At 43.7% G+C, this 14,257-nt stretch overlaps 1 protein-coding gene across 3 annotated transcripts in view; it reads right to left on the bottom strand.

Moving 5' to 3' along the window:
* The window catches only part of b4galnt4a (beta-1,4-N-acetyl-galactosaminyl transferase 4a), a 125,198-nt gene that overhangs the window by 30,864 nt on the left and 80,077 nt on the right, over positions 1 to 14,257 (bottom strand). For all 3 annotated transcript variants that reach the window (XM_036534766.1, XM_036534764.1, XM_036534765.1), the window contains exons 5-8: positions 10,954 to 11,049; positions 10,206 to 10,296; positions 9,154 to 9,254; positions 2,860 to 2,927 (exon numbers count right to left, since the gene is read on the bottom strand). In XM_036534766.1, coding sequence (XP_036390659.1) covers positions 2,860 to 2,927; positions 9,154 to 9,254; positions 10,206 to 10,296; positions 10,954 to 11,049 — 356 coding nt within the window. The remainder of the gene's footprint in view (positions 1 to 2,859; positions 2,928 to 9,153; positions 9,255 to 10,205; positions 10,297 to 10,953; positions 11,050 to 14,257) is intronic.

Below are 14,257 nucleotides of genomic sequence, written 5' to 3'. Positions count from 1 at the left end.
TTCACGCATATATTGGTGTGTCGTTTACACATCTATTGGTTTATCATTTACACACCTATTGGTCCAAGTGTCATTTATATTGGTATGATTTACTTGTATATTGGTTTAATATGCGTATGTATTGGTTTGTCATCAACACATATATTGGTTTGTCTCAAACCAATAGGTGCGTAAATGACAAACCAACACATAAGCATATCAAACCAATACATGAGTGAGTAGAACCAATATAAGAGACAATGAAACCAATAGATGCATAAACAGCAAACCAATAGATGCATCAATGACAAATCAATACAATCATTAATGGTGAAACCAATACATACGTAAATGACAAATCAATATATGTGTTGATGACAGACCAATACAAACAAAAATGACAAACCAATATATGCATGCATGACAAACCAATATATGTGCACATCAAACCGATATATATACAAACCAAACCAATATATACACACTAAATGTATTATTTTTTTCCTAAACGGCACCCCATACTCATTGCTGTCCCTTTCACCTGCTACAATGATATTGAACTGCAAACACAAGGGGTATTAACCTCTGTGACCTGGTCAGTCTCCTAGACTGGCTCTCTACAACTGGCTGCCAAATCATATCCTCTCAGCTGATTGGCTACTCAATCACTTTTGTTCCATACCTGCCCTGTCTCCCCAGCTTGTCACTGTAAAAAAAGACTGAGTTCTCAGTAAGACTTACTGATTAAATAAAGATTTAAAAAAAGAAAGGGTTACACACCAGAGGGTTAAGTGGTTCTTCATCTTTTCTTTTAACCTTTTTCTTCTATAGCTCAGCTTTTAAAGAGCACCTCCCCCAGGCCCAGCATATCAACACTTGCATCCACTTTCTCTGTAATGGGGTGAGCGCTTATCTGAGGGGACGCTGGATGAATAATGCAGTAAAAGTCAATGGCTCTTAAGTGACCCTGGGGACAGCCTTTCCTCGCTGTCACTTCCAGAGCCTGCCTCTGCTGAGAGCTCAACAGCTAATGCTGCTCACCGATAGGCCGGGACCGGAATAGAACTCTCATGCATCACAGAGGCCACGACTTTCCAATCAAACAGGAGGTAACATGTGATCCCATATTTAAGTGTACCATGCATTCATTATTGTCATTAATAACGGTTCCAGCCGTTTGATAAAATGTGCTCCTGGAAACCCCATTTTAAACACAACAAAATGCTACTTTCCCAAAGACACCATGACATAAACTGGGGTTCTATTCTCGAATTTTGGTTATAAATAATTTTTTTACAGAGAGACTGGGAAAATAAGGGATTGTGTCAATTATTCATAAGATATTCATGATTTATAATGTGATTGGATGGGATATTCAGGAATGAAAGGATATGGAGAACAGGTAGAACAGCCAATCAACACGCTCAGAACATAAAAAACACATCTTCATGAACTCACCTTCACGAGTTCACTGAGTGAAAATAACAAAATAAAATCAGAGAGCCAATACAACAATCTAAAACAAAGCCCCCAAAAGGGATTTTTTAAAAATTTACTATGACTCTTTTTTGCTCTCAATTTCAATCTCAATCATCTCTCTCATTGGAAATCAGGATTTTATACTGAAAACAATTGATGGTAGTATTTTTATAAATGCTGCAACTGCAGAATATTGCAGACTGAGTCATTGTGAAACAGGCTGCCTGTTTTGCCAGAGATATATTATAATATTGTTCAAAACAGCTCCACATAAAGCCAGTGTTATGCCATGGTGTGAGGGTTACATTTCAGACTGTAACAGATACAGCCGGCAAAGTTAAGTCATCACTGTTCAACAACAATATGCTCTTAAACATATAAACATTTCCAAAAGCTGGCGATAGGGGTGAATTATTCAACATGGGCCACCACTCTACCCTAGCCTCACCTTTGACAGCAATCAACATGCTTTCCCTGGCAGCAGTGGCAGTTATGAAAACAACAAAAGCAAAAATAAATTATTGCTTTTTAATGTGTCCCCCAAAAGTGCCAAATCCCACCATGGCCATAGACCCTTTGGTCTGGGTAGGAAGTAGGAGGGGTAGGAGGAATGCAACCAATTTTCTTGTGTGGCGCAGGCTGATGCTACTGAACACGCAGTGCAAAGACAAATACGTTGATGTTCAAAGAGTCTGGCTTGATTTAGAAAACAAACAAAAGAACAAAAGAATAAAGGATTTGCGAGGAGCCACAGTAGCCAGGCTGATTTGCATATTTAAGGATCTTTCTTGTTGCTACACTTCCAGGCTACAGAGGCACAAGTAATGAACAGAGCAGAAAGGAAAGACAGACAGAGACTGAGTGATTACGTTGACGTGTCACTTCAGTTTCAGATTTCATGGTGGTCTTCCTCCTCTGGAAACAGCAAGGTTGGCTCTCACCCTTATCTTAGCCGTGCCACCAGCCAGCCTCAGCTGGACTCAGCTTCCACTGTGTCCCAGAGAACTCACCTTAAAATGCATCCCAATGTCTGTAGAAACATTCAGAATAAAAGTTCTAGAGGGATCAAGGTCTGTGTGTATGTTTGTGTGTGTGTGTGTGTGTGTGTGTGTGTGTGTGTGTGTGTGTGTGTGTGTGTGTGTCTTCATTCACACAATGATAATTTCAGATACACCTAAATTAGCATACAACACTCTCTCATCTGACCAACACCCTAGCTGGTATTTTTGTCGAGTCATGGTAGCTGGTGCTGTGCAAAAGCTCCAAACATAGCCCTGTGCAGTGTGCATGAATCCTGTCGCTGTAATTTGTCCAGATTATCCTTTGTAAGGCAACCACGGTGAGGGCCTGATCCCTGATTGCATGTGATGGTGGGGCCCTGGCAGGAGAGCAGGTACTTACTGAATAGACTTGGATGACTGGGACCTGAACTTGCTGAACTCTCCAGGGGCTGTCCACTCTGGGCCCAACTGAAAGACAGAGGAGACACTGTTACACACTGCTACAGTAAGGAGAATATAAACACTAGTACCACCGACAGACCAGGGGAAATAAAGTCACTGTTACACACCATGATCAATTGTATCACTTTTATGAACCAACAAAGTGTTCATAAAGTTTATAAAGCAAATGTTAGTGTCTGTGCTTTCCCTGACTTTTTTAGCTTCTGGCATTATAACAATAAGACAACACCAGCAAATCTCCCTACTTAAAAAGTCCATTCAGTCTCTGGAAAGAACAGTCTACATGACAAATGCTGCAATGTTACCTAAAGTGCCACTTTGTTTTTTTTTTTTTTGTTTTTTTTTGTCTTTAACTTTGTTTGGTTCAGAAACCATCTGGTGTGCAGTGATGTAGTGTCTGCTTTGGGTGTTAGTCACAGCATCACAGACCTAGTTGCTGGGGTTTGGACAGGGAAAGCTAGGAGCAAACACTGTGATAATTGTGAGAATGTTATGTGTTCATAGGAGCTCCACACCACTGGCATGATGCATGGAAAGATGATAGAGCCTGGATTCTCTGTGCCAGATTCCTCCTGTAGTGTTTCCAGATAGGCAACACCATGGCAGGCATACTGACAGCCGGGGATGAGCATGGACCAGAAACATGACTGAGCAATCAATGCTGCAAGCTCACCGACGGCAGCCTTTCCGGCACAGCATTGCAAATAGCCTCACCCACGAACACATGAACGAAACCAACAGGTGAGCATTACAGCTTCACTGGGAGAGATGAAGGGAGGTACACATCTGCTGCTCATTTGGCAGAGTGAGAGGGATTCAGGGGGGGTGCATTTGTGTGTGTGTGTGTGTGTGTGTGTGTGTGTGTGTCTGCAGGTGTGACAGAGAGAGACAGAGAGAGCGAGAGGGACAGAGAGACAGAAACTCTCTCACCTCCTGATAAGTTCACAAGCAAGGCTCTGTGTCTCTCACCATTGCTCTCCAGTTGCACACAGAATGCACATTTTCTCACTGACTCAGAGCAACTAAAGCTCCTATAATTAGCACCCCCATTGCCTCTGCTCCATAATGGAGTCATACGGCACAAATCACAGCATGCGATAGCTTAATTGTTTGTATATTGTTTTTCCCCCTTCTTCCCCTTTTAAGCTATACAGGCGTGACATGCGATTTTTGGTAATTAGTTGCAATTCTTCGTGACTTCTCAATAATCCAGACGCCCTGGGCTCAAAGGGCTCTTTATAAGAACATACTGACCATCAAAGACATTTTAAACACAGCAATGTATTCAGGCCTTCATCTGTTCTTAACAGACCACTCTGTTGACTTTATATATTTATATATTGGCATGGATACATGTACACATGCACACACATACACACACACATTTGTCCTGAATCAAATTCTTTGAAGAGGAGGTAAGTGGGTAAAAATAAAGAAGACTGTTTTCTTCCTTTATACTTCGGAATTCCAAAAATACCCATCAAAAAATCATTTTTTTCTACCTCAATGTTCCTTTGGAACCTACATTACAGGGAACTAATGAACAAAACATCAAATACAGATAACGTAATGGCATGAGATTTATAATATGATATAAAAGCTCAGTGGATTTTTATGACTATCTCTTTACCACTTTACTCTTTACGCTTTACGGACCTTACCACTGATTGTATCTCCGGGATTGAAATCGCATTAATGCCACGCAATCAGCTGCACCTGGCGGCTGCATTCACTTACAACCTTGCGTCACAACAGCACTTAACACCCTGAGTCATTAACTCCTAACAACATTTTCAAAGCCATGGCTCTTTGGATAACATACAAGATGTTCTCCATCTGCATGTATAATTATTCTGGCTCATCCTTTGTAAAAACAGCTGATGTTCCAAGGCTAACATTCCTCATGTTTCCAACTAGTGTTGTTTCTAACAGCAATCCCTTTTTAAAGTACCAAAACATGTAAAGTCAAAGTATGAGCCACTTTTCACTCCAGACCAGAACTGAAGAACTGAACAATGCCATGGAGTAGATAAACAGTCAAACATTTGGCAGATTATGTTTTCAGGGTGTCCATTACATTTCAATGGGTTAACGGGGTCTCAGTTAATTTCTCCAAATTCCCCGCTGGAATTTCTACACAATATCTGCAGTGTATACTAGCTGTGGCAGAGTGGTTACAATGGCCACACTGATTTGTTTAATTTTATTAGTAAAGACCGCACTTTTGGTCAACACGTTCTACTTACGGCGGCCTTAAACCACCCTTACCACTTACCCAGAGACATGGACTTTCCCCAGACAACAGATTACCTTGAGAAAACTAATTTTGGTTCCCCTGAAACAGAGTCCTATCAAATGACAGAGGGTAAGATACAAGAAAAAAAGAGAAGCAGACGCACGCCATAACATAATGCCGGATTCCTTTCTCTTTCTCTTTCCCTTTCCCTTCCTTCCTTTTCTTTCATGTCGCCTCCGTTTGCCAGAGCACCCAGGGAAGAAAAAGACATGATGGTTTGCGTTTTTCTTCAGAGAGAGGAACACGTGGGCCTTCTGAGGACAAACACACTCTGAGAACATGTATCACCAAAGACAAGAGAGGTCTTAACAGTCTCATTCGAACACTTGCTAAAGACACACAGCAATTTAGGTCTGAGCGACCCATTGATCTTCAGTGTCAGGGGTGACATGTTACGCTAACAAAAGGGAGCGTGAAACTACAGGGATATAAGAAATCACTGCACATTCCGGACATGCCGCCATTCTACTCTCACACAAAGACAAGCCCTGGCTGGTCAGCTCTTCCACACACCTTGTGTCTCTCACAGAATATTGACTTCTTTGTGTGAGCATGATTGTGTGTATAGTTGTGAACTGTAAACCTTTCCATTAAGGCCAGACTAAATCAATACACTATCCCTGTGCCACAATTCTTCCATTACCTCTTCATTACCTCTTTGAGGGATGGAAAATCTGGGGGGGCGTGGGGGGGGGGTCATGTGTGATTCATAGAAGGGGCCAAAGTTTCATTATGGAAAATGTAGGTGGGGGGGGGGGGTCATGCGTCATACATAGAAGGGGCCAAAGTTTCATTAAACTGTTGTAAACTTAGAGTAAACTGTTGATGAAGTATCTTCGTCCCCACTGCACCCGTTTCCCTACCCCTTGTCCCCCAGCCATCTGGACTGCAGTGTCATTGGTTGCTTCACCTGTCCATCACTACTTGCCAGAGCTCTGTTGATTGGGTAGAGGGAATGTAGAGCTAGAGGGAGGTCCCTTCTGTCCCATATTCTCCAATCAGGGAAACCCAGCCTGGGGGTAGGGTGAACTCTCTCCCTCCCACCCTCCCACCTCTGTGAAAATCCTCCACAGAGAGGCCGTGAAAATAAGAAAGATCTATTCCAACGACAACTTTGCATTTCCTTTCAAGCAAATTAGTCTCAGGACCCCATCAAAAGAAACAGGTTTTGCCCTTTCTTTTTCTCTCGCATCTGTCATGTTTCAGTACCCACAAGTTGTGTCATATTATTCATATTTCTGGAAAGAGTTTAAAATCGAACAGAAACTTTCTGGTCAATTCCCATTAGGTCTATCTTGAGTGGCTGAAAGTGAGCCTGTATATTGAATTGAAAACTAAAATGAATGTCATTTACAATTTCGGGTGAACTTGTCATGATACGTCCCACAATGCACTCAGCAACCACAGGGGCTCTGAGGAGTGTTAGGAGCTCAGTCTGCTCTACCTCAGCTATAATATGCATGTCACATCTAATCTAACAGATGTTATGATCCATGACATTTAGCGAACGCCGTCTGGCAGGGCATCTAACAGCAGCGTTTTAAAGCAGACAAATTGGTCTAAACAGTGTCATTCATCACAAAATGATACTCTTTCTGCGCATAATTAGCAATTTAGGGTGGTTGTAAAAGGAACAGTAAAGTCATAATTCTTCTATCTCTTATTAAATCTCCAGTATGAAGTACATTGTAAGTTTAGACATTCGTGTCATGCTTGAATAGGTAGTGACATTCTCCGGCTGTGTCCGGCTTTGCGGAACGGATTGAATATTTCCCCTCTCTGTGCCAGGTGATCCAGAGAGCTGGATATGAGGACGGATGCTCTCTTTGACCTGTGGGACAGTTTAGCCCACTGTACTGAAATGTGCTCCACAGTGGTGTCATTGGAGCCCCATTTTACAGAGTAATGCACCTATGTACATTATGTATTCATATGCAGACAGACCTAAGCATCTCATATGTGACCTGGACCACTGTCTGCAATAGGAGTGCCTGCCACTTCAGTCCTTCTCTGACTCAGCAGCAAAGGTGACTGCTTAACAATTTAGCTTCAGTAGGCACTGAAGTCTATAACATAACTAGTGCACTGTATCCCAACAGTATGTGCCTGCTTTACAGTGCACCAACCATGTTTACTGATTCCATCACATCAATTATTTTGAAACTGGTATGAAATTGAAAGCACAAGGTGAATTATAACTTCACAGCCTTTTACAAGCATCCAGTAGGGACACCTTCCTGCTCAACACCAATGTCACCTGCAGAACTTTGGCACATGGGGGACAGCATCATGTACGGCACTCCCACTGAACCAAGAGAAATATGCTGAGAGAGAGAACAGGAACACTATGGCAGTCAAACAAATGGATAGAGTCTTGGAGTTATGGGTTAGCTGTCTTCGACATGTACAGTGTGTACACACACACACGCGTGCGCGTGCACACACACTGATGCACACATACCTGTGCCTTCACTATTCTCAGAGAACTTGTTAGGAAGACACAGGGAGCTTAGACAGGAGTGTAAGGGGTCAAAGTTTTGCAATGTCCACACGTCTGGGCTCATTATTTTCCTATCAGTCCTGGCGCATAGAGACAGCTGACACCAGTGCCTCACGGCAGGTGAACTTCCTGACCCGATGGGCTACCATGCTGCATTAGCAGAACTGTACTCTCCACAGCCCCCTGCCATTTACCATGTACCACAGGACTGCTGTGAGCTGGCCCTGGATCAGCTCACATAAAAGGGCCAGATTCTGTTACAGCAATTCCCCAAGAGCCAAATGTGATTGAGTGACTGCCAGTTTAATCCTCACCCCTTTTTTGTCTTTAGCTGGTACATTCAGGTACAGGTGGCTTTTCATTCCGATGAAACTAATATTAATAAGAGGAATAAATACGTACCACAACCTGATACATTCTTGCTTAAATACAATGCTCGATTTAGGAGATATGAATTTTAATACAGTAAATGTAAGTATTGCTGTCTGTGGGGCACTGGTCTTTGGATTGGATTGCCTCCTGCCATGGGTCAAGGATGTTGACCCTCCCCCTCCCTTTGGACATCATAACAGGAATATAGGAGGAGGAGATGGGAAAAAGAAGGGAACAGCTGACATGAAAAGGAAGTGATGGGTGGGTTTTTTATACTTGTGGATGGGTGGGTTTTTTTATTGTGTAGGGATTGTCTCAAAATTCTCCTACTAAATCCCTGTTTGGAATTTAAATTCAAGTAACAGCATTTGACAATGTAACTGACTAATGTAGCCAAACTAACTTCAGGATACTCTTGGTCTGTACTGTACACTAAAACAGAAGTCAAACCTCATACTTCACAGATGGAAATGAGTTTATGAACTGATTTCTAACAACGGAGCAGGCCTTTTAAATGATGTGCCTAAAGGGGTTGTGATTTCAGTCTGATCTCATATGTGTTTTTTAATATCCATGGATCTGACTCTTATTGGCATGATTCAGTCCACTGTATTTTAGTATATTTCACCATGTCTTTGTGATTTGCTACATCATAAAATCTGCGATATAAAATCTGTTGTGCAGACAGTTGTTCATTACTTAGCCTAATTTTATCCACATAATAAAACCCTGTCCTTAGACCAATGCTAAAGTGGGATAAAACTCTAAAATAAAAACTATTCAGGGGCTTTGGAATAAAGATTGAGGCCATAATGATGACCTGCATGCTGCACAGAGATGGGCGGCCAGATTTGAGTGAGGTATTAAACTTATTATGAGAGGTACCATGGTGCTTAGGGGAGTATCACAGGGCCAGCGCTTTGCCATAAAAGGTGCTTTAGATGTTAAGCTGGGGGGTGGGGACAGAGCACAAACAGCGGGGTCAAGTTTGTGATTCGGATTGTTTTTTCATAATAACACATGCCAGACACCAAGCGGGCCTTTAGCTCCTCTCTGGCACTTACCCGACCCACGTATACCAGCAGCCTGGCATTGAGCGGACTCTCGTCAGAGCTCAGCCAGAACTCTGAGTTGTCGTCGGAGGCCACAGCAAACTGGAAATCCCCTGCAGGTGAGAAACAAAGCCTATCGATCGGCAGCCTCTCTCACCAGCCTGTACCAGGCCCTCTATAGCCTGTCAGCAGTCTGTTGAGGGGCCCCCCTCCTAAAGAGAACTCTGAAAGGGGCTGCAGGATGAACGCTTCAGGTCAGCAGTGGGAAATGACAGAGGAACAGGGGGCTTTAGGGCAGAAATTAAACTGCAGCTGAGACAGAAAATTGCACAAACAAACAGTTTCTCCTACTGTCTGCGTTGGATTCCAGCCAGTCCCATCTCCTTCCCTGCATGTGTGAGGTCACTGCGGTGTGTGTATATGCGTGAGTGTGTGAGTGTGTGCGTGAGTGTGTGAGTGTGTGTGTGTGTGTGTGTGCGTGTGTGAGAGAGTATGTGCATATCTTTGTGTGTTTGTAAGCATGTGCATACGTATCTGTGAGTTTGTTTGTTTGTATATGTGTGCATGTCTGTGTGTGTGTGAGTGTTTGTGTATCCATGTGTATGTGTGTTTGCATGTGTGTCTGAGTGTACGCGTGTCTATGTATGTGTATGTGTGTGAGTGTGTGCATGTCTGTGTGTGAGTGTGTGAGTGTGTGTGTGTGTGTGAGCAAGTGATTGTGTCAGTGTGTGTGTATCTGTATATGGGTGTGTGGTATGCTGTGTGTGGACAGACTGGCGTGGGCAGTACCGGCAGCAATCCTGTAGCTCAGGGCAGGTGTTTTAGGGCACGGCATGTCTTGTGGCTATTAATATTACTGACCTCACCTAGCCAGGTGTGAGAGCGACAGTAGAGGTGCAGTATATGTCTCTGATCCAGCTCAGCCAGGAAGAAAATGCTAAATTAGGGAATGAACCTGCTGTTACACCTTGACAGCACCCATAATATTCCAGAATTTTCCATTGTGAGCTGCGTGTGAGTCACTTAAGTGAATGGGAGCCGGGTAAGTGAGAGCGGACACGCACCATCTCTATAAGGGTGGATGAAGCCAAAGATTCGCAGGCCATAGTTCTTCCACTTTGGAGCCACGGCCAGTTTCTTCACTGTGGTTCTTGTCTGGAAATATAAAAGTGTCCACGTGTGAGTAGATATACAAATACAAATACATACCCACAGACACTGTCACATACCAGCACACACAAACACACAGTCACACACAAATGTAAATGAAAATGTTTTCTGAGGGACTGTAACCAGTTTGTATTTTTGACTGTCTGTTTGTGATGTGACGCCCGCTGTCTGCCCTGACATTCTATTGCCCTGCACTGTAAACGCCCTGCATTCCAATGGAAGATAAAACAGTGGGAAGCCAGTGGAGCCTACAGCTGTGCGTCACATGCTGAAACTCTCACAGGCTGCTGTTATCACCTGGGACCAGAGACCAAGCATCGGGGAAAACACCAAAATAATCTTCAAAGTATTGTGTTTAATCACATGCTGCTCTATTGGTTATTGTGTATGTATTTCAAAGAGAGTGAAATGCACACGGATATTAATGAGATATATACCAAACAAAACAGAGAGGAAAAAACAGGAAATAAGGGAAGGTAACGGTCAGTTAGAGTTCAAAAGAGTGAAAGAGGGGCATTAATGTAGAGGTGGGTGGAAGAGTTTTCAAGAGGGAAATCAAATCACTTCTCTATGAGATGCATATCTCTCTCACTTTCGCTCTCTCACACACACACAACCACATACACACTTCACTGCACTTACATGAGGGTAAAGGGGGAAGTGAAGATTCTTTCGGAGCTGCAATACAGAGGACCCACACCAGTCTTCAAACACGTGAAGGTTAGCCTGGCCTTTGTACTGTGACAAAAGAGACAGAGACATGGAGGGAGAGACTGTCTTTTAACACATAGCAAAAGCAGTTAGAGGTACTCTAATCCCTGAGCTGGCTTTGTGAACAGGATGCAAAAAAAATTTACCATCAGTAAAATCAAATATCTGAAAGCAACAAATTGGAGGGCTAAATCATGCACATTCCATAATACACAAAGGGCTCTCAAAACATCAGGGTTTGAATTGCCAAATAGGTGGCAGGTGAGGTGTCCCAAAAGCCATGTCTCTGAAAATCTGTGCTGCTGTGGCGGTGCTGTAAAATGCTGTTCGATCCCTGCTGTGTCCTTGGGCACGAGCGCGTTACACTGGTGCCAGTAGGATGACAGGGCTCAATGCAGAAAAAGAAGAGATTTTCCACGCAGTGCGACATCCATTCATTTTCAGGATCTGCATTTCACTGCAGCGTTGCAGCGAAAGGGAGCCAAACCCTAGGGGCACAGGGCACAAGCCAGGACTACCCCCCTAATAACGGTCACCTCAACACACACACAGGACAATTTAGACAGGCCAATTAACCTAGATGACATGTCTTTGGATGGTTGAGAGAAGAAGGTGCAGTGGGGGGGGGGGGGGGTCTAGAAGGGAACTTGCACGTCTGCAGAGAGAATGCACAGGGAGCGTAGGATTCAAACTTGGTTTCCGGATCAATGTGGGCAACAAAGTAACCTGCTGTCCACATTGTCCCCACAGAGCGGAGTCATCATATGCCTTTTTGGCTCTGCCATCCCAGTGAAATGTTATCTTCTTCACCCTCATTTATCTTCAAGTTGGACCTCCTCTCACCCAGTCTCTTAAGATGGATGGTTTCACATGCCTCCACACTCCACCCCGCCCCCACCCATGACTCAATGCAAGCCCAAAATTCTCATACCCCCACAACATGCCAAGAGCCATGCTGACAGCGATCCCTCAAAGCCCTCTGAATCCGCGCAGAAGGGGCATGAATAAATAAATGCGGAACAAACTGCCACATCCAGCCGGCAGTCCTTCGGGGCCTGTTTGCACGGCATACCTGCTAAAATTACAGTCTCCCCATCCGGCACGGCGGAGCTCCCAGCAACCTTAAAATCTCACCCCGAAATAAACAGCAAGGAAGACAAACACTAGAAATGCTTCAGCCCCAAGGCTCACTTTAGGTAAAAGTAAAAAAAAAAACTTTTTTTTTTAGGTAAAAAGGTTTTAGGTAAAAAGGTTTTAGGTAAAAAGGTTTTTCAGATTGTACACAAGAGCATGTTCTGAGTTTTGAAATTAATGCAATTAATGAAGGTGTGAGTCTTGTCATGCACAGTGCATTGTCCTTGGAACATTCATAAGGCACACATAATACATTCTGGATGCATATGAAACAGGTCACTCCGTACACTTTGAGTAGCATTAATGATAGGAAATCTGGAAATCATCTCTATTGCTTTTGAATCATCATCTAATACCAGATCTGCTTTGACAAAGAAGAGCTTTCAACTACCAGACTGTGTGTTTTTTTAGCCTGGCATTGATTACTTCCCTGAGTGAGTGGTGTGCCTGGAGTCTATGTATGCCCTGTCAGAGATGGAGCTCCTCTCTTCCCCCCAGGGGACCATCACCACATTTCTACAGCACCGTGGGAGAGGCCCACAGCTACATCTGTACTTACTGTCTCTGTGCTAGTGCCTTCCAATCTTGGCCCTCCCCAGTGCAACGGCATATTAAAAAGCAATGTCCGGTGTGAGCTATCCCTGCTCTATTTCTGCAACGTCTTTAATGCAGCGTTTCCACCAGGGAGCTCTCAGTCAGAGCCGGGGAAATTGATGTTGGTTCCTGGGAACATTAATTTGGAGTGCAGTGAACGTCCAGTCACCCTCCACCCCCCCAACACCTCATGTCAAAAATCCAACGAGGCGAAGCATTAAGGGGTCAGGGAGAGACCCAGTTTGTCCGACACCAAAACTGGGTCTCTAGACAATGCTAAGCTCTTAAATGATTTCCTGCAATTTTTAAGAACAGGTTTGTTTCTTTTTTTTTTCACAAGAATTTTTATTTTGTCTTCTGGCTTTTTCAAACAAATTCCAAAGGATCAGTCACTGTTTAACCTCTTACATAAGAATTCTACAGCCAATTTCCATTGCCAGAGTTTTACATGTACATGTATTGTTCCAATTTGTTTCAACAATGTACAAATTTAATATCGCATTTACACACCAAGGCAACCTATAAACCAGCCAGTGAAGGTAAAGTAATAATTTTCAGCTCCCATCTTGACTTTGAGGGGACTGCAGGAGACAAAAGAGACCTAACTCTATTCCTGATATCTCGAAAGACAGAGGCAGAGTCACATGGCAATAATTACTTCTGCTTTCACACCTAACCCTTTCTGCTGGCTCCTAGCATATTGTTCCACATGAAATTTGCAAGTGTGAACATGGTATCAGAGAAACCATGGCGATCTACCAGTTGACTAAGAGGCCTTGATTATGCAAGACCCTAAGCAACAGGGTCGGCCATTTTTCCCATTGTTTCCTGGAGCCAAGGTCTCCATGGAAATGGGATAACCCGTCATCTCTTGGCATGATACCTAGTGACGCAGACAGGGGGCCAGGGCCCCTGGGGTGAACCACACGCTGCTTTGATTACAGTATTAGAGAAATTGTCAGAATAATCTCCCTGGATAGGGCGTTTCCCTAACGAAACGGCTTCCCTTGGCCACCAGCCCATTCCCCATCTGGATGTAAAATGCATTCCCCACCCCCACCTCTCATATCTGTCAGTTCCACAAGAATGTAAAATTGCAGGTGGCAGTAAAGGTTCTAGAGAATAGGTAAGACACAAGGGGCGCTGTTGAGCTGCCATCTCACAGGGAGGAAGTCACCCTTTCATTAATCCTCCACAGTGGTCCAGTAGCCGCCTACAACAGCAGCTCCTCCTAACAGGTGTCCCAAGACACTGACTCCATTCACCAGAAGCCAGTGTAAATGAGCTCAAAGACAGCTGCCACAGCTTTAGGGGATAACTGGAAGCTCTGTGCAAGAACCTTGGAATCCCTGGACTGCGTTACTTGAATACATCAAGACCTGCAACAAAACGTTTTCATGTGCTGCTGGATGGAAGAAATCTGTGGGAAGCTTTTTGCCAAATAATATGGGCAGACCTAAAATGACAAGGCATTGTATAATACATGCATTTGATCACACAGAGTAAA

The sequence above is a fragment of the Megalops cyprinoides genome, chromosome 8, assembly GCF_013368585.1.
Source record: "Megalops cyprinoides isolate fMegCyp1 chromosome 8, fMegCyp1.pri, whole genome shotgun sequence".
In the NCBI taxonomy this organism is placed as follows: domain Eukaryota; kingdom Metazoa; phylum Chordata; class Actinopteri; order Elopiformes; family Megalopidae; genus Megalops; species Megalops cyprinoides.
This window is presented reverse-complemented; position numbering and strand designations above follow the sequence as displayed.